Source organism: Amblyomma maculatum, chromosome 4 (assembly GCF_055883805.1).
Source record: "Amblyomma maculatum isolate TAMU_Amacu chromosome 4, ASM5588380v1, whole genome shotgun sequence".
NCBI lineage: Eukaryota > Metazoa > Arthropoda > Arachnida > Ixodida > Ixodidae > Amblyomma > Amblyomma maculatum.
Window position 1 is genome coordinate 197,028,652 of NC_139347.1, and position 27,877 is coordinate 197,056,528.

The 27,877-nt window shown below is 47.3% G+C and overlaps 1 protein-coding gene across 1 annotated transcript in view; it reads right to left on the reverse strand.

The window, feature by feature from the left end:
• The window catches only part of LOC146193957 (testis-expressed protein 10), a 160,578-nt gene that overhangs the window by 126,868 nt on the left and 5,833 nt on the right, over positions 1 to 27,877 (reverse strand). Inside the window, exons 2-3 of the mRNA XM_084602907.1 lie at positions 24,397 to 24,576; positions 21,563 to 21,832 (exon numbers count right to left, since the gene is read on the reverse strand). Of these exons, the coding sequence (XP_084459033.1) occupies positions 21,563 to 21,832; positions 24,397 to 24,576 (450 nt within the window). The remainder of the gene's footprint in view (positions 1 to 21,562; positions 21,833 to 24,396; positions 24,577 to 27,877) is intronic.

Below are 27,877 nucleotides of genomic sequence, written 5' to 3' on the forward strand. Positions count from 1 at the left end.
AAGCATTAACGTAGACCTTAACATACCGGTTGACGCCCTCTTCATCGACTTCGAGAAGGCTTTTGACAAAGCCCCTCACAAATGGCTACTACTGAAACTTTCGCAACTAAACCTTAACCCGCTCGTCTTCAACTGGATTCAGGATTTTCTCACTAACCGTCAGCAATTTGTAGAGGCCAACCATACAACTTGTACGCAAACTAACATACTCTCTGGTGTGCCGCAAGGCACAGTCCTTGGCCCTCTCCTTTTCTTAATTTACATCAATAACTTACCTAATAATATTTCATCAAAAATTCGCTTATTTGTTGACGATTGTGTGATTTACCATTCTATTAATAGCGCTCCAGATAACGATATTCTTCAGTCCGATTTACAAATTTTGGAAGAGTGGTGTCGTAGATGGCTTATGGTCTTAAACACTAACAAAACTGCGCTTGTTTCTTTCCATAGACGACAAAAATACCCTACCCCAAATTATCTTCTGAACAGTTCCAATGTCTCATCCCTCAACTGCATTAAATATCTTGGTGTTGATATCTCGGGTACCCTTAATTGGTCCACACACATTATGCCATTAATTAACAATGCTAATAGAACTTCGTCGCAATTTACACCTAGCTTCACCAGCGGTTAAATTATTAGCTTATAAAACATTAATTCGGCCAAAATTAGAGTATGCATCTGCCATCAGGGAGCCCGCTCAACTTAACCTAACTAAATCCATTGAACTTGCTCAAAACCACGCCATTCGATTCATCTACTCAAATTACTTGTACTCCACCAGTGCTACTTGTCTAAAAAATAATGCATGCCTACCTAACCTCCAGCAACGCCGTACTGTTGCAAGACTTTGTTTGTACTATAAAATGTTTCACAATTTTCCTTATAACTGCTCTTCAGCCTGCTCATCGTTCTTCAGCCCGCACGTTTACCCTCTACCTGCTTGCACCGTCACACATCTCCACTCCTTCTTTGTTCAAACAGCTCGTGACTAGAACATCATCACCATCAGCCTGACTACACCCACTGCAGGGCGAAGGCCTCTCCCATATTTCTCCACTTAGCCCGGTTCTGTGCTAGCTGCATCCACTTGACCCTTGCGAACTTTTTAACCTCATCTGCCCACCTAACTTTCTGCCGCCCTCTGCTACGCTTTCCTTCCCTTGGAATCCAGTTTGTTACCCTAAGCGACCATCGGTTATCCTCTCTTCGCACTACATGTCCTGCCCATGCCCATTTCTTCTTCTTAATTTCCACTAGAATGTCGGTAACCTGAGTTATTTCTCTGACCCACTCTGCACGCTTCTTATCTCTTAATGTTACCCCTACCATTTTTCGTTCCATAGCCCTCTGGGTTGTCCTCAACTTAAATAGAACTCTCTTGGTTAGCCTCCACGTTTCAGCACCATAGGTGAGCACAGGTAAGATGCAACTGTTATATAATTTCCTCTTTAGCCATACAGGTAAGCTGCTAGTCATAATCTGTGAGTGCTTGCCAAATTCGCTCCATACCAGTCTTATTCTTCTTATTCTTCTTATTTCTTTTTCATGGTCCAGATCTGCGGTTACTACCTGTCCTAAGTAGACATATTCGCCTACTACTTCCAGTACTTCGCTACCTAATGTAAACTGCTGTTCCTTTCTGAGGCTGTTGAACATTACCTTAGTCTTCTGCATATTGATTTTCAAGCCTACCTTTCTACTTTTCCTGTTTAGGTCACCAATCATTATTTGCAGTTTATCCCCCGAGTTGCTTCGCAAGGCAATGTCATCAGCAAATCGTAGATTACTGAGGTATTCTCCATCTACCCTTATCCCTAGCTGCTCCCATTCCAAGTCTCTGAATACTTCCTCTAAGCAAGCTGTGAATAGTACTGGGGAGATTGTGTCTCCTTGCCTAACACCTTTCTTTATGGGAATTTTGTTACTTTCTTTATGCAGAACTATGGCTGCTGTGCAGCCACTATATATATCTTCCAGCACTTTCACGTACGGCTCGTCTACCCCCTGATTTCGCAATGCCTGCATCACCGCCGAGGTTTCAACTGAGTCAAATGCTTTTTCGTAATCAATGAATGCTATGTATAAGAGCTGGTTATATTCCGAGCATTTTTCTATCACCTGATTGATGGTATGAATATGATCGATAGTAGAGTACCGTTTCCGTTTCGTGACTGGAACAATCTTCCCACAAGTGCCATCATTCATACAAGCCCGGACCATTTCAAGAAAGCCATAGAGACATTGTTTTATTAACACCAGGTTGTTTGCCCAATCCTCATGTAAAGCCCTCACCCAAGGGCCCTTGAGGTATCTGAAATAAATAAATAAATACTGCACTTGAAGGCAAAGTGAGATAGGCGAGTAGCAGCAAGAAAAAATGGGCGTGCATGTATTCTTTTTTTGTATGTGTGTGGAGCATCTTAATTTTATTTTTTTTTTTTGCGGCCATACCCTTGAAAGGTGCAGCCACAAAGTCTGCACATGGATCGCGAGACCGAGCCGTCCGCAGAGATCAGCTAGCCAAAAGCGAGTGAGTGCCTCAGCCGTCCCGGTGGCTCTACTTGTTTCATCATCAGCCTGATTATACCAACTGCAGAGCGAAGGCCTCTCCCATATTTCTCCACTTAACCCGGTTCTGTGCTAGCTGCATCCACTTGACCCCTGCGAACTTCTTAATCTCATCCGCCCACCTAACTTTCTGCCGCCCCCTGCTACGCTTTCCTTCCCTTGGAATCCAGTTTGTTACCCTCAGCGACCATCGGTTATCCCCTCTTCGCACTACATGTCCTGCCCATGCCCATTTCTTCTTCTTAAATTCTACTAGAATGTCGGTAACTTGAGTTATCTCTCTGACCAATTCTGCACGCTTTCTATCTCTTAATGTTACCCCTACCATTTTTCGTTCCATAGCCCTCTGGGTTGTCCTCAACTTAAGTAGAACTCTCTTGGTTAGCCTCCACGTCTCAGCACCATAGGTGAGTACAGGCAAGATGCAACTGTTGTATACTTTCCTCTTGAGCGATACCGGTAAGCTGCTAGTCATAATCTGCGAGTGCTTGCCAAATGCGCTCCATCCCAATCTTATTCTTCTTGTTATTTCCTTTTCGTGGTCCGGATCTGCGGTTACTACCTGTCCTAAGTAGACATATTCGCCTACTACTTCCAGTATTTCGCTACCTAATGTAAACTGCTGTTCCTTCCCGAGGCTGTTGAACATTACCTTAGTCTTCTGCATATTGATTTTCGAGCCTACCTTTCTACTCTTCCTGTCTAGGTCATCAATCACTATTTGCAGTTCATCCCCCGAGTTGCTTAGCAAGGCAATGTAATCAGCAAATCGCAGATTACTGAGGTATTCTCCATCTACCCTTATCCCTAGCTGCTCCCATTCCAAGTCTCTGAATACTTCCTCTAAACAAGCTGTGCATAGTACTGGGGAGATTGTGTCTCCTTGCCTAACACCTTTCTTTACGGGAATTTTGTTACTTTCTTTATGCAGAACTATGGTTGCTGTGCAGCCACTATATATATCTTCCAGCACTTTCACGTACGGCTCGTCTACCCCCTCATTTCGCAATGCCTGCATCACCGCCGAGGTTTCAACTGAGTCAAATGCTTTTTCGTAATCAATGAATGCTATGTATAAGGGCTGGTTATATTCAGAGCATTTTTCTATCACCTGATTGATGGTATGAATATGATCGATAGTAGAGTACCGTTTCCGGAACCCTGCTTGATCCTTTGCTTGATTCAGTCTAAGGTTGTCCTGATTCTATTAGCGATTACCTTAGTAAATACCTTATACGTAACAGACAGTAAGCTGATTGGTCTGTAATTTTTAAGGTCCTTAGAGTTCCCTTTCTTGTGAATGAGGATAATGTTTGCATTCTTCCATGGTTCCGGTACCGTCGATGACAGCAGGCACTGCGTATACAGGGTGGCCAGTTTTTCTAGCACGATATCCCTCCCGTCCTTCAGCAAATCTGTAGTTATCTGATCCTCTCCAGCTGATTTCCCCCTTTTCATAGTTTCTAGTGCTTTCTTGACCTCGTCCTTCGTCACTGGTGGAACGTCTGACAGTTTTTCCCTACCGCCAATCTCATTACGGTCCTGACTACTTTGGCTACTGTAGAGATCTGTATAGAACTCCTCGGCTACTTTGACTATCTTATCCATATTAGTGATGACGTTGCCCACCTTGTCCCTTATCGCATACATCTGGTTTTTGCCTATGCCCAATTTCTTCTTTACCGCTTTAAGGCTTCCCCCGTTCTTTACAGCATGCTCAATTTTCTCCATGTTATACTTCCTTATATCGGCCACCTTGCGCTTATTGATTAGCTTTGATATCTCGGCCAATTCGATCTGGTCTGTTGGATTGGAAGCTTTCATGCTCTAGCGTTTCTTAACCAAATCTTGCCGGTATCCTCTCTAACTATCCTACCGCCTACTTCTACCGCGCACTCAGTAATGATATCTCTGAAATTATTGTTCCTTGCCTCTAGGGTAATGTCGCCATCCTCAGTTAGAGCTGAAAACCTATTCTGTAGCGAGATCCTAAACTCTTCTGCCCTCCCCCCTACTTGTATATATAGTTTTAAATATTTCCTCTTCTGTCTCTTTGGCTCTAGGAGCCTGGTGCTGCAATCTGCTTACTGGTATTGCAGCCATGATTGCCAGAAAGCACTGGGGAGCTCAGACACCGCTGGACGCGGAGGGCGCCGCTCGCTCGGAAGTTACCTTTGGATAACAGCGTGCAAGTAGTGCCACCTGGGTTCCTTGGCGGAGATGCACATCCTTGCAGTGTTGTGTAATAGCTATTGTCCTTGGCACTAGAGTGAGTAGGCCTAAGGCTCTCTCCGGGAGCTGACTGTCGCACATTAGAGGACAGTCTAACCGTAACATACAGGATGAGGGATAACTTAATTCGTATGAAGTTGGCATTTTTGGGCTGAGAAGACGAATCATAAATTTCGTGGAACCAGATTATAACAGGCCGGAGAACAAACCGCGCATGCGCGTTCGACAGAAGCAAGCACGGTTCGTTTAAATGAACACAACTTTGTGTGGTGCCAGATAAAATTGTTTGGCACTGGCATGCATTTCACCAAATAGTCATTTTGCACTATTTATTAAACCCTTTGGAGATCCAGAGGGTTATGCAGAGATCAAGTGAAGCCACCTGGGCCTGCTCCTGCCTGTGGCCGTGAGTCATTGTGCTGAGGAGTCTCATGGAACTAGTCCGGCTCAACCGGAGAGGAGGCTAACCTCTGCTTGCCAACAAATGCGCCTCAGCGAGAACACCCTCTCGTCATGCTGGCTTCTGGGACCTGCCGAAGGATATCAGGGGCCCTTTTACCTTGCTGCTCGCTGGATGGCACTGGCGCCTTGTCGGTGCGAGCTGTCCTGAGGTCGTCACTGCAAGCCTCTCATGTACCTCGCGGATGGCATCCAAGGAGCAGCTTTTGACAACCATAAGTGAACATTTAAGGAAGGAGGGATGTGGAAACCAGATTCCTCTCCTTCACTGCGGCCGACCACCACCAACCCAGCGAACATCGTAGCAATGCCGGCTAGGATATGAGGTAATTACCTCCCCTTGGGGCAAAGAGAACCACCGGCACCATGAATTCTACACGGAGTCCACCGAGAAGACGACACGAAGCTTCTGGATTTAGCTGGCAACGCAAGCAGTCGTCTTCTGCAACCTTCCCCGGAATATGCCGGGGGATAGCGGGCACAGAGTACACGGCGCACACATGAGGGCCCGTTGTGCATGACTGTTCTCCTTCTGGTTCTCAACAGCAAAGCAACCGCTAAAACCACTGTTGTGATCGTGCATGGTCCGCGCTTGCGCGCACTATTGTGCACCTGTGGGCATGGTATATGTGCTGTTTGTGCAAGGGCTCTAAGTGAGCGTGTTCCCATGAATCTTTTTGTGTGAGCATGCTTTGCTTTGTCGTGACCCTACAGCTGCCAAGTTGGCCATGTCAAGGGAACGTCAAGAAAAATACAAAGAAACGTCGCCCTGTGAGAAATAGCCGGAAGTGCTTTTGTTCAACTGTTCACCCTTTCCGTCGAGAGGCGCTATTGTCAAGTAAGGAATGCCTATAGTCCAAAGGAGACGATCGGAGTGACATGTCCGCTGACGTACAGGAGAAGAAAGGAGCATGAGGATTACGGCCATTAGAGGACTTCCCGTGAATGCAGGAAAGAGTTGCAATTGCCGGAAAGGAACAATGCTGGGAGCAGTATTCGTGGCGCGCTAGTACACTTGGGTTTCTGAGAAGGAAATCCACTTGCCGGAACCAACATAGCGGATCTTTGCAGAAGAATCGAAATTTACCTTCTCGCCATTCCCAAGCTCTACCCGACAACAAGTGACCACGCCCGACAAAACAATACTGGACCAGTCAGTGCATCAGACCATCAGTGCAGTGATGTGTTCGATTGGCTGCCGATATCTGAGGGGTGTGCCCTGGAACTGATTGGTCAGCATCCTCACAGAGGGGCTGGACATAGGGGATTTAAGGACGTTGCAGAGCACGAAATGACGCTCTGAGCCCTGGGTAAACGGCTCATCCAGACGCTTCTCGCTATGAACTCTTAATGCTTGCCATTTTGCTGATATACCCTTTTTTTTTTTCATGTAAATAAGTTTTCTCAAAGTGCCATTAAACCTGCTTGTATATATTTTACCAACTTCGAAGATTCAATCCTTCATCTCTGCACGCTACCAAGTGAAGGCCGGGTCGACTTAGTCCCAGCGTCATGACAATTGGTGACCAGCGTTGGGATCTGAATCTACAAGCCACAACATCTGGTGATCGGAGGTGGCATCTGAAGCTACAAGCCACAACATTGGTGATCGGAGGTGGCATCTCAAGCAACAAGTAGGATCAACAAACGGCCAACAAGAGAGCACCTCAGAACATCGATCGCATGTGTGGGTGAGTGCTTGGTTTTTCTTCTGATGTGGACCTGGTTCTAGAACAGGGTTAGATTTTAGAACTGGTAAAGAGCGTTGAAACGCCTTTAGGTTTGGTAGTTTGCACAGTTGTTTTGGAAGTAGCCGATAATCGGAGCGATCATGGACCTACAAAAGCTGCAGGAACCAGAACTGTTGCTATTGTGTGAGGAATTGGGAATTGATACAAGTGGTTTGGCTCGAAAACCCCTGATTTTAAAGGCAATCACTGATTTGGAAACCGACGATGAGGAGCTCAGTGAAGCATGGAACCTCATCGGACAAAAAAAAGGAGGAGCAGCTCAGACAGCAGAAAGAGCGGGAAAAAGAGGAAAAGAGGCCTGAGCGTGAAATTGAGAGAGAAGCAAAAAGGCTGGAGCAAGAAATTGAGCTCCGGAAATTAGAAGTAGAGTTGAGCAAGAGGTCGGGCAATTGTCCCCAGCTAGCGGTACCTCTTCTCAACAAGGAGGCAGATTTCAGGATGTCAAAGTACATGCAGCCATATGTGATATCAGGGGATATCGGACTGCATGTGGCTAACTTTGAGCGAACCTGCGAAAAACTGTCCTTCCAGCGAGACACTTGGTCTCAGAGATTATTGACGGTTCTGCCCTGCGAGGCAGCGGAGGCTGTCGCACGGCTAAGCAAGGAGGACATGGACAACTACGAGAAGGTCAAGGCTTGCCTTCTGAGAAAGGATAGGCTTAGCGCCGAGGCGTTCAGATGTTTTCGGAATGCTACTAAGTCCAGGGATGAGAGTTACCCTGAATTCCTGTACAATTTAAGAGTCAATTTGGGCGAGTGGCTAAAGAGCACTGATTCCTACAGTGATAGGGACGCTGTAGTCGAGCGAATTCTTTTGGAGCAGTTTTATAACTGCCTCCCAGAAAAAGAAAGAAATTGGTTACAGGACCGAGGCGAAATTAAGTCGGCAACTGAAGCTGCCGAACTTATTGAGGAGTATGCTTCGCGCCGACAATTCAGCAACCCAGCAGTGGATAGGCCCCGCAATCCCAAGTTCAGTGTAAATAACCGTTAGAAAAGGCACTTTGCTAGATTTGCAAACGAAGAAAGGAAGGCTTCTTCAGGCAAACGCCCTAGAAAGGACGGCAGTGAGAAAAGTGGGGAAGTGACCAACGCGCAGAACACAAAGAACAAGCTTGGGGCTAGGAAGCCGCTCACATGCTTTAGGTGTAATGAGCAGGGTCACATTGCCGTTAACTGCCGGAAAGAAAAGATTGCTTTCTCGTATGTCAGTGACTGCGATGAAAACATGAAGCTTTTGGAACCCTACATGCATGACCTAGTAGTCAACGAGAAGACTTGCAAGGTACTGCGCGATTCGGCCGCAACGATGGATGTTGTCCATTGGGCGTATGTGTCGCCTTCCGACTATACAGGACAGTGTGCATGGATCCGCCAGGTAGTGGAGGAACAGAGTGTATGCTTGCCAATCGCGAACGTGGTCATCGAGGGCCCTTTCGGCGAGTTAACAACCAAGGCTGCCGTTTCAGGAAAGCTTCCTAAGTGCTATCCGTATTTGTTTTCCAACAAATCGGACATGCTGCTGAGAAAGAGGGGCATCCTTTTCGGAGACAGAGTTGTGCAAGCCTTAACACGTTCAAAGGCGCAGGAGCTAGCTACACTGCTCATTCCAGAAAATTCCACAGCGGAGGAAACGACAGTTAAAACAGTAGTCGATGCGGAAGATAGAGGGTCAGAAAACTTTGAGAGCGAGGCATCTCAGATAAGTCAACTTGAAAGTGAGCTTGCTGAGACGTGGAATGAGGATGTTCTTGAGAGTAACCTCTTGCCGCCAGTGTCTAGTAATCTCATGAGACTTCTAAGTGGAACCCGAGAGGACTTAGCTATGGAGCAAGCCAGTGATCCCAGTATACAGGAGATAAGGGAGCGCCACCGCGCCACTAAGACAACAAAGAATATTTCTTTCGAGATGAGAAAGGGAGTGCTGTATCGCTTATTCAAGGATAAGCGCGGAGTAGAGCGGGACCAATTAGTCGTTCCCCAAAAGTACCGCGAAAACTTACTGCGACTTTCCCATGGCAGCTCGTGGTCATGTCACCGTGGAATAAGGAAAACAAAGCAGAGGCTGTTGCAAGAAAACTATTGGCCTGGATGTTTTAAGGACACGGAAAATTTTGTACGGTCATGCGACACGTGCCAGCGGGTTAGAAAGGCGCAAGTAAGTGGAAAGCTCCGATGGTGTTAGTACCAATCATTACCGAGCCGTTTCACCGGTTAGTAATAGATGTAGTTAAGCCACTTCCTGTGACAGAGTCAGGGTACCGTTATATCCTCACTATGTTATGCCCAGCCACAAAGTTTCCAGAGGCTGTTCCGCTGCGCGAGGTGACGTCCGAGAGTGTAGTGGATTCGCTGCTGTCAGTGTTTGCACGAGTTGGATTCCCTTCCGAGGTCCAAAGTGATCAGGGTAGCGTTTTCACAAGTGTCCTCACCACCTTATTTCTCGAGCGATGCGGCATTAAGGTAGTGCACAGCTCGATCCACCATCCGCAGAGCAACAGCGTAGAAAGATGGCATTCTGTTCTCAAACGCATCCTGAGGGGACTGTGCTATGAAAACAAGCGCGAATGGGATACCTGCCTGCCTGCAGCACTTTTCCCTTTGCGGTCAGTGCCACACGAATCCACTGGATTTAGCCCAGCCGAGTTGGTGTACGGAAGGTCACAGCGCTCACCTTTGCGAATGGTGGGCGAAGCCTGGGAGGGGCGCGGAGAAGACCCAACAGTAGTAGAATTCATTCTGAACCTCCTGAATCGCTTACTAAGGAACTCGTGAAGGCCAGCATGAAGTCAGCCCAGGCTCGTTCCAAAGTGTACTATGATAAATCGGGCCGTCAAAGGACGTATCGTATCGGGGACCAGGTGATGTTGCTGAAAGGTTCAAGGCAGAATAAGCTCGAAGTACAGTGGGAAGGACCTGCTGAAGTTGTTGCAAAGCTTTCTAACACTAACTACGCAGTGAAAATCCCTGGTAGGCGTAAAGAGTGCGCTTGCATTGTATGGGCCATTCAAAAATTGCAGTGCTCTCTTGAAGGGGCCAAATTCACCGTAGAGACGGACTATTGTCCCCTGGCTTGGCTGCAAACTGCGACATCGAAGAACAGTCGCCTTCTGAGGTGGAGCTTGATTTTACAGCAGTACAATTTTGAAATAAGATACAAAAAGGGGAAGTTAAATGGGAATGCAGATGCGCTGAGCCGCTGTTTCTAAGCGGTCCGAGGTGCTCCTCACCATGTATCCAAATTGATACTCAGGTTCTTTTTTTTTTCGTGCGCTTGTATATATGTGACTATGTAAAGCAGCACGTTTGGTTTTCTAGGCATACGTGGGTCCTGAGCATCTTGAGTGTGGGCTTTTCTCGGACAACGATGGTAGTTTTCTTTTGACCTGGTCTCTTCAGACGGGAGCCGAGTGCTTGCTTAGACATGTGGTTGAGTTTCAGAGACAGCTCAAGCAATTTGGCCTACAACAATCAAGACAACGCGACAAGCGACAGCGAGCTTCAAGCGTTCATGTGCAGGCCATTAAGTCGTCTCTTCATGCAGCAGCTGCGACTGCTGCCCTTCGTGACTCTTCTGGCGGGGGAGGAGGCTGTTGTGACCGTGCATGGTCCGCGCTTGCGCCCACTATTGTGCGCCTGTGGGCATGGTATTGATATGTGGTCTGTGCAAGGGCTCTAAGTGAGCATGTTCCCATGAATCTTTTTGCATGAGCAGCTTTGCTTTGTCGTGACCCTACAGCTGCCAAGTTGGCCATGTCAAGGGAACGTCAAGAAAAATACAAAGCAACGTCGCCCTGTGAGAAATAGCCGGAAGTGCTTTTGTTCAACTGTTCACCCTTCCCGTCGAGAGGCGCTATTGTCAAGTGACGAATGCCTATTGTCCAAAGGAGACGATAGTGACACGTCCGCTGATGTACAGGAGAAGAAAGGAGCATGAGGATTACGGCCATTAGAGGATTTCCCGTGAATGCAGGAAAGAGTTGCAATTGCCGGAAAGGGACAATGCTGGGAGCAGTATTCGTGGCGCGCACGTACACTTGGGTTTCTGGGAAGGAAATCCACTTGCCGGAACCAACATAGCGGATCTTTGCAGAAGAATCGAAATTTACCTTCTCGCCATTCCCAAGCTCTACCCGACAACAAGTGACCACGCCCGACGAAACAATACTGGACCAGTCAGTGCATCAGACCATCAGTGCAGTGATGTGTTCGATTGGTTGCCAATATCTGAGGGGTGTGCCCTGGAACTGATTGGTCAGCATCTTCACAGAGGGGCTGGATATGGGGGATCTAAGGACGTTGCAGAGCACGAAATGACGCTCTGAGCCCTGGGTAAACGGCTCATCCAGACGCTTCTCGCTATGAACTCTTAATGCTTGCCATTTTGCTGATATACCCTTTTTTTTTTTCATGTAAATAAGTTTTCTAAAAGTGCCATTAAACCTGCTTGTATATATTTTACCAACTTCGAAGATTCAGTCCTTCATCGACCCGGAGGCTCTGCACGCTACCAAGTGAAGGCCGGGTCAACTTAGTCCCAGCGTCACGACACCACACACTTTCGCCGCCTACTGCGGCAGACACCGTGGTATGGTTTGCCCACAGAATGCTGTGAGCACGGGAGACCCCGGCCGCTATATTCCCGGCATGTGCAAATACAGTCGAACCCGGATATATCGAACTCGAAGGGGATCGCGAAACAGTTCGATATATCGATAATTCGATATACAGAAATCAGCCTGTGACGGCACTTACGATGAGAAAAAATGATACCGTATTTGTCGCGTAGTCAATCCACTCATATAATGAACCCACCCTTCACTTTTGCACTCGAGAATTTTGAAAAGAAAAAAAAAAGCGTTAAGGCCAGCTTGCTCACATGAAAGCGATTGAGCGATCTCAGCGACGAGCGACCGCTCAAAACAAGGTTTCTGTGTCGCCGCGGCAGAAATCGCAAGCGTTTTCGCTTGCATGTCGATGGTGCGCACCACTCCGTTTCGGCCGTCTCATCCACAGCTCGTTTCTTGGCAGCGCGCCAAGATGCTGTGCAGCGATAACGTCACGGCGTGGTTACCTTTCGATAGCTCCTGCGGTGGCGGGGAGCGAACTTGGCAGAGTGCCCGTGACGGCTTGATTGTACAAGCCTGGTTCGATTTATCATGCCGCGCTTAGGGCGGGCGTCATGATCGCAGCTGACCGCATGCTTTCATTGATTCACACAAGATAAACGACTCCCGCTAAAAAAAAAGAAAAAAAAAAAAAAAGAAGCCTGCCGCTTCTTAACGTCTGCAGCCGACATATCTTACGCTACGCCGCGCACAGCACAACAATAAGAATGGATGGCTCTCACAAAAAAAAAAAAAAGAAAAACATCTGCCGCTTCTTAAAGTCTGCAGGCGCCGTAGCCACGTCAGCTGCCGCGCGCAGAGGGTTCGCAACACACGCTGGAGAAAGCGTCAGACGTCTGTTTGAAAACGGGCCGAGCTGGCTTGGCGCATGCGTAGCGCGTGCTGAAGGAGAGAGATAGCTCGACAAAAGAATGGGCACACCCACGCACATGGCTTGCAAACGTCATGTGCTCACGCGCGGGAAACGATAATTGCAGATGCGCGTGCCTTTGGGGAATGGCCGCTTGCTACCCAGACCAGCCATCGCCGAACTGCCCCCTCTCATTTCTTTCGCACGTGGCTTGAAAACGTCACACGACAAATGGCCAAGGATGATGCGATCGTCTTTGGGGAAGGCACACTTTCCAGTGCGTGGTGCGGAGTTCGATATATTGAACGACCGGTGAAATTCAGTTCGATATATGACGCGGCTTTCCTATACTTTTACACGGGATTTTCAAGGGGATATTCCGTGAGTTCGATATAACCAAAATTCGATATATCCGGGTTCGATATAACCGTGTTCGACTGTATCCGCCACCGAAGTCGCACCCCCATTCCCCAGCCGAAGAGTCAAAAGTCCTTCTTACGTAGCCTTGCCCTTCCAAGGAAGACCTGGTTGATGTATAGCTAGTTGATATGCTCTGTATTATTTGCAAGTGCAATAAATAACATTTGAGTATTAACGCTGTGTCGTCCCCGTCCTTGTCCCATTATTCCCTCTGCGGGTCGCTAGCAAGGATGCTACACCCGCAGAGTGGCGGCGGAGCAGAAGACTGCCCCCCACTACTGTTACAAGGTCCACCAGGGCCTGGCGCTAAGGGGTACTGAGGCTGGTGTTGTCCATGAGAGTAATTGTGGATGTTGCTAGCAAAGCCTTCGGAATAAGGTCGGCTGCCGATGCCCACGTGGAGGGCATATCGTGGCCACAGGAAGCAAGTTTCAAGCCAACTGACAGAACGGCGGGTTCGGGGGAGGAATTAATTGTCCACAATCAGGCATGGCCGTTCACCACAGAGACCAGACAATGACGTACAAGGACATTCTTCTTCTCACACGCTGAATAGATAGGTTGTACTACAGCCTCAAACGTGTTACTGCTGCGAGGTGATGAGGAAACTGGGACGCACACTGCAGTTCAGGATGGCACAACTGTGTCTTGGGATATGCTAAACAGAACTTCCGCATCGCACAACTTTCCATGAGACCAGGCACAAGAGTGTGCTCAAAACAAACCACACCACTACGACAATCAACTGTAGCGCCATGCATTTTCAAAGAAGCTAACCCTATAATTATGTCATGAGTAGAGCGGGCAATAACAATAAAATCTGCTTGGAAAACTGATCCACCCAGTTTGACTTCCACACTGCACACTGCCAAAGGCTGTAGCAATTCACCCCTCGCTCTACAGAATGTCGGTTTAGGGGCACACTGAAACATCACCTTGCGCCCTAGGAACCATTTAAATCCTAAACTCATAACTGAAACACTATCCTCAGTATAGACAAGAGCCGATGTAAAAACACCTTTGACGGACACGTTTACTTTGTTAAGCATTAAAACAGGGAAAGGTAGATCAGTGCTCAGCAGACGTCCAGCGACGTCACCTCCATTGGTCGCGCAGGCTAGTTTTACGGATGAGGTGATAACGAGCGCCGGCATGGTGACGGCGATCGACGTGTCCGGGATAGTGGAGGAGGGGTCACGCTGTAATCTAACGCAGGAGAAGGGTTCCTCAAATTGGCGTGCCAGTGGTCCAGTGCAGCGATTGGGTTGAAAGGCTGCCTGTTAGGAAGAGGCTGATGGATGGGCCGTGTAGTGTAGATCGTGGAGCCATAGCGAAACGAGCGGCGGCGATGGCAAAACTGCGAGATGTGGCCAGGATTACCACACCAGTAGCACACCAAAGGTGGACGAACAGAAGGCGGCCCCGGGAAAACATTGGCTCTGTTGGGGCCTGTAGGCGCACTTTACTATAACCGATTTTTCCCAAAAACGTCTTTACTATAAAGGGGGAAAAATGTACAGTTGTCTATGGAAACTGAACTTGGACTTCAGTTTCACTTTACTGTATCAGAGTTTACTATAGCGGGGTTCTACTGTGATTAGAAATGGCATGCTGCTAACAGTCAAAACGACTAAGCAGCAAAGCTTTGTTCATTCATGGCATAAGAGAAGGCACAAAACAAGGACAGCAGTTGAGGGACAGGAAACACACCGTAAGCACAAATTTTTGACTGAAAAAAATGGTGAAATGGTGAACATGGTGAACGGGGCCAGAGCGAAACAGCAAGCACATGTACCAAACCTAACACACACACACCACACACACACACAAAAAAAATGGACAAAAATGAAGGGGGGAGGGGGGCACCAACGAAAGGGTTCGGGCTTGTTTTGAACTCTGGAAGACCAGCTCTCGTTTAGACAAGGAAGTGGAAGCGAAACTAGTGCAGTTATCTTGCATTGTGGCGATCGGCACAGCTTCCACGATTTCAGGAGCAAGCTTACCTATGCTTTTGACAACTACTCTGAATTTATCCAGAGAAGGAACGTGCCCACACTCCTTGCTAGTTGGTTTTATGGCACATAAGCAACAATGGTTATCATGCGCCAAACACAAGGTTAGATGACCTATCAGATGTCTAGGGTTATGATACTTATATTTGATTTATAACATTGGCTTTCTTCAGAAATGCGAAAACAATAGAAGAATTGATGAGTGCTTGTTCTCCTAAAAGCAATGCCAGGTGAAATGGAATGTGTTCCTTGTAAAATATAATAAAATATTTTTTCCTGTGTTCTTCAAGTTGTGAGCATGAGATTAAAATATGATTAACTGTGAGCTCCTGTCCACACAATTTCACACAGGTTTGTCTTTTTCTGTTAGTAGGAAGTTATGGGTGATGTGTGTGTGACCTATGCGTAGGCGACATAAAATTATCAGCATTGCCATTTTCCTAAAATTCGCTTTATGGAGTGAAGCTTGTTTTCTGCTTCACTTTCTCAAGCAGCATGCCATTTATCTCTTAATTTCTTGCATACTAACTTCATACAATCTCAGTGTGGGGCAGAATTTCAACACCTGTTGATTGGTTGACGAGAAAGAAACCAACTTCCTGTTGGTTTCTTCCTTGTCTCTTGTCCTTTTGCACGGTTTCAAGATGCATTCTAACACTAGTCACCAACTAGCTCCACTCTCACTATTATACTTGCTACTTACTAGGCCAAAATTAATGCAGCGAAATTAGCACGAACGGAGAGTGGGGACCTTTCAGCCATGTCTATTTGGGCAGAGTTAAGTTAATCATGAACCAAATAGCCATCCAAAGTCTTCTCCCCAAACCTAATACACCAATAGACTGAAGCAAAGTCAAACCCTCCAGGCAAACCAAAAACAGATGCAAGAACCCTATCTCCAGTAAGGTGCCCAGAAATCTCTAATGTGCGGGTGTCCTCTCTTGCCCCTGGAATATCCCTGCCCTCACTTTTTCATCGAGAATTACTTGATGCAGCTTGACAGAAACTGCCAAAGACGAAATGGAGCGGGAATGGGCCACACAGCCAGTAAACTTAGGGCAACTGGCTAGCAATAAGAGTGGTATTGGTTTCCATGCCTTGGGTGAAACCTCCAATGCCTTAATTGCTTATATGGCCGTAAAAAACATTGTTTCACAATCTTCAAACAGCCTCACTGTTAAGCAAAAACTTACAAATGATACCACGAGGGTATGGCCGGCTTTCTGGAAACTGTCAATGAGTCCAATTGGCAAGCACTTTGAGGTGCAATTCGTTGAGTGTGCTCCTGGCACTGTGGATCTCACCACAGCCATGGTGGTGCTTAATCGTTCCTGACCGTTTCCCCTTTTCGTGGCGCTTGGAACTTCCTGTCCACAAGAAAAACTGACTTCTCCACATATTTTTGAGCATCAGCAGCTTCGGCTGAGGGGAAAGCCCTTAGGGTGGAGGCCCCACCATGATAGCCTCTCCATGAGTGATAGAGAAAAGGTGCCGCTGTAACTATTCGTGCGTGCATCACGTACTCAGGCGGCACAAAGAAAAAGGACAGTCGCACTAAGCGACGAGGTTCTACTAGCACATTTAGTCTTGAACTACTGAGGGACAGGTGCAGGAGCAGGAAATAAAAATCACAATTCTGCATAGCCAAGTGGGCTTGTATTAGCCATGTGTATTATGTTTGTACTGTAAGAGTACGTTCAGTCTGAGGTCGGTGTTCTGGTCGAACGTTTAACTAGCGCGTCAGTCTCTTGCGTCTTTGTCTGCCGTCTTCTTCGTAGCACGCGCCTTTTTGACATACACTTGTCGTCTTTGCCACCGTCGACAGTCACCGAGCGTTGTTGTAACACTACAATTATCCCCGGGAGAAAAAGGAGGCATCCTGCCGACTCATGGCATCGACACAACAGGCGGGTCATAACAGGGCTTGAGGCAATCAACGTGCACTGTTTCACGCCCGCGGCAACGCATATCCGGTGTTGGTGCAAGTGGTTCTATAACGTAGTTCACCGGAGAAGTCTGGCAAATAACCCGATATGGGCCATAATATTTGGAAGCAAGTTTGGTAGAGAGGCCGGAGGGGTTGGCAGGAACCCAAAGCCACACGAGGGAGTCTGTGCTGTATGAAGGAGCTGGACAAGACGGTGCGCGAAGGAACTGCTGGTGACCTTGGTTCTGGGTTGTAAATGATCAGGCCAACTGGCGGCATTCTTCTGCATATGCTGCCGCTTGAGAGACGGTGGTCGATTCAGAGGTGTCAGGGCGATAAGGGAGTACCGTGTCCATAGTTGAGGTGGGTTCACGGCCGTATAGAAGGAAAAAGGGGAAGAAGCCGGTCGTGCTTTATATGGCAGTATTATAAGTGTACGTGACGAAAGGGAGAATCCGGTCCCAGTTTGAGTGGTCGGACGCGATATACATGGCCAGCATGTCACTCAAGGAACCCCGCACCTCCACCAAATGTAATACAGTCGAAACCGGTTATATTGAACCCGGATATATCGAATTTTGGTTACAGTTGAATCCCGCTATAACGAAATTCACGGTGCACGAAAAAAAATTCGTTCTCGCGGAACTTCGTTATCGCAAAAATTTGACGTGAAACGCAGAAAGAATTGCCCAAGCAGCAGCAAAGGCGTTTAATGCCAAAAATCTGTAAGCTTGGTTTGCTTACGCTTCACGGCGAGCAATGCCGTCACGCGATTTTCGCACTCGGTCAGCAAACCCATTGCAACATCGTCGTCTCGGACAGCAACGAAATTCCTGATGACATCAAAAGCGTCCATCACCTGTACGGCGGTTGCCGCAGCCGGCGCTTCCTGTACGTCGTCGTCTTCTTCATCGGAAGAGTCCTTATCATTCCGGGCTGCTTTTATGATCTGCTCATCACTCACATCTTCGTGAACAACAACACAAGCGTCAGCGCCGATGTATTCGTCGAGCTCGAGATTAGGCGGCACGGTTCCCATTTCTCCCAGCGTTTTCCAGGCGGCCGCGATCCCCGGAGCCGGTGACGCCTCTTCGTCGTCGTCTGTAACGCCTGGTGTTAGGCCAGCAGAGTGTACGGGTCGACCTTCGGCAAATCCGGCGTGCCTGAAACAGTTCACAATTACTGAGCGCCCCAGTGTGCTCCAGGCAGCAGACATAATCTGCAGTGCCACGTACAAGTCCACCTTCGTGTCTCGGCCGGTTTCAGTGTTAAAAAGCAGCCGCTGAATTAACCTCCCGCGGTAAGCGCGCTTCAGGCTAAGAATCACGCCCTGATCGAGAGGCTGTAAGACAGACGTGCAATTGGGAGGGAAAAACCTCAGCTCCGTGTTAGTGAGCTTGACTTCGTCGGAGTGATGCGCTGAACAATTGTCCAAAAGCAAGCAAACTTTACGGCCCTGCCGCTTCATGTCGCGGTCGAATGCCATCATCCACTCGGTGAAAATAGCGCGGGTCATCCATGACTTGTTGTTCGCCTTGTACTGCACAGGTAGGCTACGAGTTCCCTTAAAACAGCGCGGCTTGGCACTTTTGCCTATGACTAACGGCGGACGCTTGTCCGAGCCATCCATGTTTGCGCAAAGCAGCACTGTGATGCGTTTTTTGCTGTGTTTGCCGCCGTGACAGCGCTGCCCCTTGAAGTCGAGCGTCCTAGCCGGCAACATCTCGTCGGCGTTGTAAATGTCTGCAGGCGCGAAGTTGCTTAAAATTCCGGCCATGTTACTCGCCTTCCAAGCAGCTGCTCCGTCCACGTCTGCTGACATTGACTCGCCGCACAACACTTTTCCGACGATGTTATGGCGGGCCTTGAAACGGTTTAGCCAGCCAATGCTGGCTTTAAAATCATCAATGCCAAGTAGGCATGCATAGTTCAAGGCTTTCTGCTGGACGATGCTTCCGGACAGGGGGACGTTGCTGGCTCGTGCTTCCACAAACCACGCATGCACTGCTTTGTCCAACTCTTCATGGAGGGGCCGCGTCACCTTTTTGTGCTTCGAGGATGTGCCTGAAGCAAGTGCCATTCTCACGCTGTCCTTATTGCCTAGAATCGTTGACAGCGAACTTGCAGGAATTCCGAAGTCTTCAGCAATTGCCGCTTTCTTCCTTCCGCTTTCTGCTTGGGCGATTATTTGAGCTTTTTGCTCAAGGGAAAGAGTTTTGCGTTTTTTCACTTGCGTTGCCATCGTGTCCTGCGGATGAAAACTCGTCGTTGTCGAAGAGAAAGGCAGCGAGTGAACAACGCGACCACGACACAAAGCCAAAATGGCGGAACTGCAATCACGTGATTTCATGCTTAATGTGGCTTTGGATTTGACTTGGACTTCTCGCCAATAAAACTAGTTTCGGTTTCGATTTTGAACGCGAAAATTTCGTTGAAGCGGAAACGCTCTGCAAAAATGGTTCGTTGTGCAGAGAAATTTAGGCCATTAATTCTTATAGGATACTCGCGGGGAATAAAAAATTATTCGTTGTCGCGGAAATTTCGTTGTGGCGGTATTCGTTGTGGCGGGATTCAACTGTATATCGAACTCACGAAATATCCCCTTGAAAATCCCATGTAAAAGTATAGGAAAGCCGCGTCATATATCGAACTCAATTTCACCGGCCGTTCGATATATCGAACTCCGCACCACGTACTGGAAAGTGTGCCTTCCCCAAAGACGATCGCATCACCCTTGGCCGTTTGCCGCGCGACGTTTTCAAGCCACGCGCGGAAGGAATGAGAGGGGACAGTTCGGCGACGGCTGGTCTGGGCAGCGCCGCGCCCATTCCCCAAAGGCGCGCATCTGCAGTTGTCGTTTCCAGCACGCCAACACATGACGTTACGTTTGCAAGCCATGTGCGTGGGTGTGCCCATTCTTTTGCCGAGCTATCTCTCTCCTTCAGCACGCGCAACGCATGGGCCAAGCCAGCTCAGCCTGTTTTCAGACAAATGTCGGACGCTTTCTCCAACGTGTGTTGCGAACCCTCTGCGTGCGCGGCGGCGCGCGGTGGCTGATGGCCATGGCGCCTGCGGATGTTAAGAAGCTTAGGAAGCGGCAGCTCTCTCTGTTGTTCTTTTTTTGCGAGAGTCATCCTTTTTTATCGTTGTGCTGTACGCGTGGCGTAGCGTAAGATATGGCGGCTGCGGACGTTAAGGAGCGGCAGGGCTTTTTTTTTTTTTTGCGGGGATGTTTATTTTTTTTTTTTTATCGTTTATCCTTGTGTGTATGAATCGGCGAAAGCACGCAGTCAGCTGCTGCGATCATGACGCCCGCCCTCAAACGCGGCGTGATAAATTGAGCCAGGCTTGTGCAATCAAGCCATCACGGGCACTCTGCCAAGTTCGCTCCCCGCCACCGCAGGAGCTATCAAAAGATAAACGCGCCCTGACGTTATCGCTGCGCAGCATCTTGGCACGCTGCCAATGAGTTGTGGATGAGACGACCGAAATGGACTGACGCGCGCCATCGACATGCAAGCGAAAATGCTCGCGTTTTCTGCCACCGCGGCGGCACAGAAACCTTGTTATGAGCTGCCGCGGTGGCTCGAGCGGCGAGAGGGACGCAGTTCCAACTGATTTGAAAATTTCCGCTCTGTCGCTGCCGCTCATCGCTGAGATCGGTCAGTCGCTTGCATGTGAGCGATTAAAGTTTTTTTTTTTTTTTTTTTTTTTTTTTCCCAAATTCTCGGGTGTAAAGGTGGAGGTTGGGTTCATTATGCGAGTGGGTTGATTACGCGACAAATTCGGTATCGTTTTTTCGCATCGTAAGTGCCGTCACAAGCCAATTTCTGTATATCGAATTATCGATATATCGAACTATATCGAACTATTTCGCGATCCCCTTCGAGTTCGATATATCCGGGTTCGACTGTAGTATGTTCAGTTTGAGGTTGGAGTTCTGGTCGAACGTTTAACTAGCATGTCAGTCTCTTGCGTCTTCTTCTTTGTCTGCCGCCTTCTTCGTAGCACATGCCTTTTAGACATATGATTGTCGTCTTTGTCACCATCGACAATCACTGAGCGTTGTTGTGACACTACAGTACATTCATTTTTCTTTATATGCCCCCTTCACACAATGCTCTTCATGGGCCTGCGAGGTACCAACAGCGAGGTACCAGCAGTTCTGCAAGGCAGAACTGCTGCCAAAACCATATCTAAGTAAATAAACAAATGTAATTGCCGAATAAGTTCTGTCAAGTTTCATGTGGTGCTCAAACCTTTTAACACTTATTTGTAATGATGACGATCCACATAGACTTGATGCTGCTCTCGGCATATTGAAGCTGACAGCTTAGCTTTTGCCACTAATGGAAGTGTACCTGTGACAGCAGTGTCTTGCTGCCGGTTCCCCACTATATACGTCTGATGTCATAGTTGCCGGAAATAATTTCGAAAGCTGATACTATGTGCAGAACAACTGGTCCAAGACCACAGCATTTAAAAACTGCAAATTTGCAAGCTCTATTTTAGGAATTCATGCTTGGTCTGAATTTTCAAAAGAATACATTCTACACACTGAACACAATTCCTGACAACCTTTTCATTATAGAAAAATTACACAGTCAACTCAAGAAATGCGACTGCCACAGGTGAACAGTTCTTTGCATATAGGCTGCTTCCAACTGCCTGATGCATTTACGATACTCGTGTTGTGTGGGCACGTACCTGAAATGAGAGGACCCGGCGACGCTTGGCCAGTGATGAGGAGGTCTCTGTGCAGGTAGAGACCATGTTGAGGAAGTTGTGCAGGGTGCCATAAGGAGCTTGGACAGCTAGTGCGGGCACACAGTCCAGTAAAATGGTAAGCAGGTCAAGGGCGTCGTGGCGTACCGCGGCCGACAGGTGGTTCACCGCACAGCCCAGTTGGGAGAGCAGCAGTGGCCCAAAGGGTGACAGCCGCTCACTCGACACAGATCCCAGCACCAGGCGAAGTACCTGCAGTGGAATGAGGCTCATGTCCACAGGAAAAAAACCTCAACTTAAGGTGAAGGCCACAACGTCACTCAAAGGACAGCAGACATCAAATTTAGCTTCATAAGCCCCATTCACCGAAAATCTAGCGTCGACGGCCGTCCGCCGAGCACGGCGTTGGCAGGCAGTAGCTCGCAGCTTACACGGCCGAGAACTAATTGAACGTAGAGTTTCTCGACATTACATTTGGCAGGAGCTGCCAACTCGGGCGTCTCGGAAGGTTTACATCCGAATCAGCCTGCCAGGACCCTCCCATTCACGTTACCCCTAGGCCACGCAGGCACGTCCATATGGCTTGGTTAAAGCGGGCCTTTTTATGTGGGTTGGTAGCCTACACAATTGCATCATACCCTTAAGAACGGAGCCTAAGTGTCCCCCACAATTTTTGGCTTTGGCCTTTCGTTTTTGGCATGGCAGCCATGATATCAGTATGCATGAACCGCCAGATGAAATTGATATGCACATGATAAATAATACATTACTGAGTTTGTTCTCTCGTGTTTGTTTAGTGTCAATAGTCACATCGAGTCAAAAACAGACGCAATGTCTTCTTCATATGCGATCAACCTGATTTCCGAGGCATCAACGCAAGAATTACAGTAAATTACGGTAAGCTGATCCAAGGGATATCACTGGCTGTTCAAGATTTTCCTGTCGTCGTCTTCGCCAATGAATGCTCAAAAATATGCTGCCTTCAGCTCTTGTGCATGTAAACTGGTCGGTGGCATCATTTGGTTGCATTAATTTAAGCCAAGCTATGGAGAAGGCAAAGTAAAAGCTGTGACAATGCCCTGATTAATGTTAATAACCAGCCCCCCATAAACAAGGGGCAAGTACTAGAAAGCTCGTTAATTCGAACCTCGATATTCGAATTTTCAGATAATTCGAACTAGACTACTTGGTCCGGCCAAGCTCCATAGAGATCTGTGTATAAAAAAGCCCATTAATTCGAACGCGAGTCGGTTCCGCTACGGATAATTCGAACTACGCACCGCCGCGATTGGAAGGCATAGTTAAATGCTGCGCACGTCCAAAACGGGGACAGAAGATGGAACCAGGTAAAACCATGGGAAAGTGGGTAAAACTTAAATGGCGCCATGACCGGCTCGGCGGCCGCGGCATGGTCAGTGCATGGCCGCGACGGCGGCGGCTGCCTGCTCTCGCTTCTGCGCAACGTAGCTCGGAACTAAATACTCGTTAATTCCAACCCTGTTAATTTAGAGATAGGGATAAGCACTGTCGGCGCGGTCCCAGCCAACGCCCATGAAAGGCTATGATCTCGGACGAGCACTACGGGTTAAACTTTCTTTTTTTTTTTTTTTTTGCGATTGCCATCAGTCCTTCCAACCATCAGTTGTCAACGGAAGCACAGCAAGTCAGCCGCGATCATGAGCCGCTTTTAGCACCGTTCGCTTCAAAAGCCGCTTGCTGCTATTGGAGTGGCGGTAGACGCGCCCGCCCCAGTCGCTCATAGCATGATAAAGCGAACGTACTGAAAAGGAGGCTCACACAACCGGACAAGCGCTGGCACTTTGCCAAGTTCGCTTCGCCCCACCCTGCTGGAGCTAAAGTCAAAAGATAAACACGCCATTATCGCTGCGCAGCATCTTGGCCCACTGTCAAGAAATGTGTTGCGGACCGCGACGGCGCGAAACGGAAGGACGCGCTAACGACTGACGCCTTTATTATTATTTTTATTTTTTCAGATTCGTTGGCACAAATCGGGGCTGGGTGGGTGCATTATGCGAGCGGGTTCGTTACGCGACTAAATAGGGTACATTTACAGTAATAAAAATGGTTCTTGTCAGTTTTTTCGAGGCCATTTGATAATTCGAACATCGGATAATTCGAACTTTTTTCCCGGTCCCGCGAAGTTCGAATTAACGAGCTTTTACTATAGTAATTCTTTTTCCTCTCCACAAATTTTCAACACGCAGGTGGACAACCGTGAAAATACTTAGCTAGCTTGGTCACTTATGGCTGCCCATTTAATGCACCATAAAAAAAAAAAAGAAACTGTTTATATAGCTCTGCTAGGTTACTTTAACGCAAAAGAATGCACGAAGAAAAAAAAAGGAAAAATTTCTACCACTTCAAATGATCATTCCACTTCTGTGAGCCTCCACATGTCCCCATTGTGACTCTAGACTAGTTTCAGAGCCTTCACTGTGGTTTACTTCTAAAATTTTTCTTGCCAAAAACAGTTTTGAAACCAAATAAGGTGATTTTTGGAACTTTAAAGTGCTTATTCTCAAAAATGAAGCAAATGGAAACATACATACATTGCAGACATACCAGAGTTAACGCAGAATGCAAAGATGTTCATTTTAAACACTAGGATCTGCATACATTTCGTACGCCTGGCTTGTAGTGATCCTATGCAAGCCTTTTCAGATTTCAGCCTACTCCTTGTATAGGAGCATTTGAAAGTGTAGGTAGCACCTGTGCATGTCGAAAGCACCTGAAAGGAATGCGCACTGAAACTCAAAATTGGTTCCAGTTGCATCATCAGAAAACATCCGTCGCACCTTGAGGGCAGATTGGCGCACTGCACCCTCTTTGTCGGCGCAAAGTGCACCCAAGATCTCCAGCAGTGGCTTGAGGTGAGGGCTGAAGGCACCTGGGTGACTGCGCCCCATTTCCCGCAGGCCAGCCAGAGCATCCAGGCGGCTGGTGGTATTGTAGTGGTGCAGCCGGCCAATCAGGTCCTAAAAAGACACCGAGAAATCAAAAAAGGGGTCAGACCCCATAGGCATACATTATGACTACACCATACGACTACAGAATATTTATAATGCGAAGCCAGCCAACAGTCCTTGAAAAAAAATAATTACAGCCAATTTGCATAGTTAATCAAATGTGAAGTAGGTGTGTAGCACTGCTTACGCCATAATACCAGGCGGCACGGCTTCATCCATAGCGAAGCCAATCAAAAGTGTAGCGCAGTGACGTTCTGAGCTCTCTTCACACCACCTGCAGTGGTTCTTATCGCCAAGAGGTCCAATGAGCGCCTCGGATATGTCTGCTGTCCGCGAAAGCCAAGGAGCGACTGACGCAAGGAGAGGGAGTTCAAATCTGAAGCCGTGCAAGCGACACACGGCTACTCAGTTCGGAGTAACATGAGCTTGTAGAGCACTGAATGGCGACGGCCACAATTGTGATAAGCGCCACTCTCTTATTGGCCACAGCTGTGAGGCAACTCCGCCTTCCCATTGGCTAAGACGCGCAAAGTGGTGCAACACCACCTAAGCTTACAGCGTCGCCAGTTTTCTTCACGCCGCAAGCTGATGGAGAGAGTGATGAGAGCAGGCATCAGACCGCCACCAGTGAAATCCGTGACTGCGGCCAGAAGTGCTATAAACTAAAAAATAAAAGAGGTATGCGAGAACTGTCTCTTTATGGCAAATGGTCCAACTAACACTCTTAAAAAGCTTGGTCCAATCAACGTCCGCAACCTGTGCCCAATATCCACCAGTGGTGTTCTGCATTCTTTTTTTCTGGCCTGCCAGTAATAAACATGCAACGGTTATAGGTTACGATAGCCCCGGCAGCCAGGCTGGCTTTTCTTGCGTTCATTTCCCTCACACATACAAAGAATTCACATAAATATGAAGCCACTTCAACAGTTTAAAATCATTACAATATTATTGCATCTCCATTACTTTCATTATCATTCATTTTCCTGCATTATTCTTATTTGATGGGGCCCTACCATGATTCTGCCAGGGGTGAGGCAAGGCTGCATACTGTCGCCCTGCCTATTTAACCTATATGCAGAGTGCATCATGAGGAAGGCCGGTCTGGACGAGTCTTCAGCTGGAGTGAAGATTGCTGGAAAACGTATCAACAACCTTAGATATGCGGATGATATCACTTTAATGGCAGAAAGTGAAGTGGAACTCAAGAGACTTCTGATGAGCGTACAAGAAGAGAGTGAGAAGTTTGGGCTTAAACTGAACATTAAAAAGACGAAGATCATGGCGTCTTGCCCTATCAAGTCCTGGAGCATCAATGGACAAGAAGTGGAAGCTGTGGCAGATTTTCTGTTCTTGGGCGCCAAGATTACCTCGGAAGGAGACTGCAGCCATGAAATTAGGAGACGCCTGCTTCTGGGAAAGAGAGCAATGGTTAGCCTTGACCGCCTAGTAAAGAGCAGAGACATTAGTCTGCCAACCAAGATCTGTATAACCCGTGCTATGGTCTTTCCAGTTGTGATGTATGGATGCGAGAGTTGGACTGTGAAAAAGGCTGACCGCCGAAGAATTGACGCGTTTGAATTGTGGTGCTGGCGAAGACTCTTAAGAGTTCCTTGGACTGCCAGAAGATAAAATCAGTCGATATTGTCGACCATAAACCCTGACTGCTCATTGGAGGGTCAAATTCTAAAGTTAAAGCTCAGCTACTTTGGTCATCTGATGAGAAGAGAGGAGTCGCTGGAGAAAGATTTGATGTTGGGAAAGGTTGAGGGTCGCCGGAGAAGGGGTAGGCAGCGAACGCGATGGTTAGATGGCATTCTCGAGGCATTGCAGATGAAGCTATGTGATGTTAAGAAGATAGTGAGAGACCGGAAAGCATGGCGTGACATGGTCCATAGGGTCACGAAGAGTCGGACACGACTGAACGCCTGAACTGAACTGAACCATGATTCTACACTAATCTTAAAGGCATGCATTGCAATCTGTGAGCCTCTTGCTCCCAATGGTCTACCAGAATTTTTCCTCAGTAATGAACACAAGCAGAGATTATAACGCTTATCAAAATTTTTTTGCAAGCGCACTTCGGTATTCACGTAATAATTAAAGCCCGACATTACTTTGACCTACCTACACTTTGCATGTTGTATTTCTCCTTCATACATAGCCACCTTTCGTATTGCCTATCATCTTGGGGTAACACATACAATACTCACCTTTCATGTGTTCGCCACCTTCAAAATCAAGCACTCCACATACTTACCTTCAGCCCTTACCGTGCATCCGTTTTCAATTATTATCGCACACTTAACATACTGCCATTGTCGCAACAGCTCAATTTTAGGTTGGCATCAATCATCTTTAAAATGCGTAATAAACATGTCGTCCTTAGTGGTTTTGAGTCATCCAAGCTTTTTAACAAAAATAACACCAGATTTGCTGAACATCACAATCTACTACTACCGAAAATCAGGACCAATTATGGGAAACAAACTGCATACTTCTCAGGCATATCTGTTTGGAATTCACTGCCTCCTGAAATTAAAGCACAGCGTACTATTAATTCATTTCATCGTTCATTAAAGACCTATTTATCTTCTACCTTGTTTAGTTCCACCGACTAAAGATGTTTGTCTGGATCATAGTTTCCGTGTTTAGATTTTATTTATTCTTGTACTAATAATGCGCTAATTTCTGCAATTCGTGCATTTTTTGTTTTGAAGTTCCTGTTTATTTAGAATTTATTTGCACTGTTTCCCGTTAGTATTGTATTATAGTTTTTCTCTGCACGCCTGTATATTCCTTTCTTCACTGTCTAGTATGTTACCTGCTAATCTTACCTGCTAATCTTATCTGTTCTGTCATAGGAGGTCCCCCGAACAGTTTATACTTCGGGACCTCCTTCTGTAATACTGATAATCCATGCACATGTATACCTCACAGTGAAATAAAGATGATAATGAATGAACAATCATAAGTGGCAATAAAAGTTCATTCCCAAATAAACAAATATCGGCTTATAGTGCTGAGAAACACAGCATAACTTTGATAACATATTTCTTCCACAGTATAGGCTCCCTCTCCCGTGGTCGACAGTGTCTGCAAGCACTGACACTGGGGACGTGAAATTAGTAAGTGCTTCTTTATGACTTTACACACAAGACACACAAAGCAAAACCAGTAAGTACGGGCTATAGTGCTAGTGCACTAAAATAACCATTTATACAATGTAGGGCACTGTCATGAAATGCAATATACTCACTCCAAGCGTCTACCATGTCAGTTGCAATGAAAGAACATAGTGTGGCATGACCAT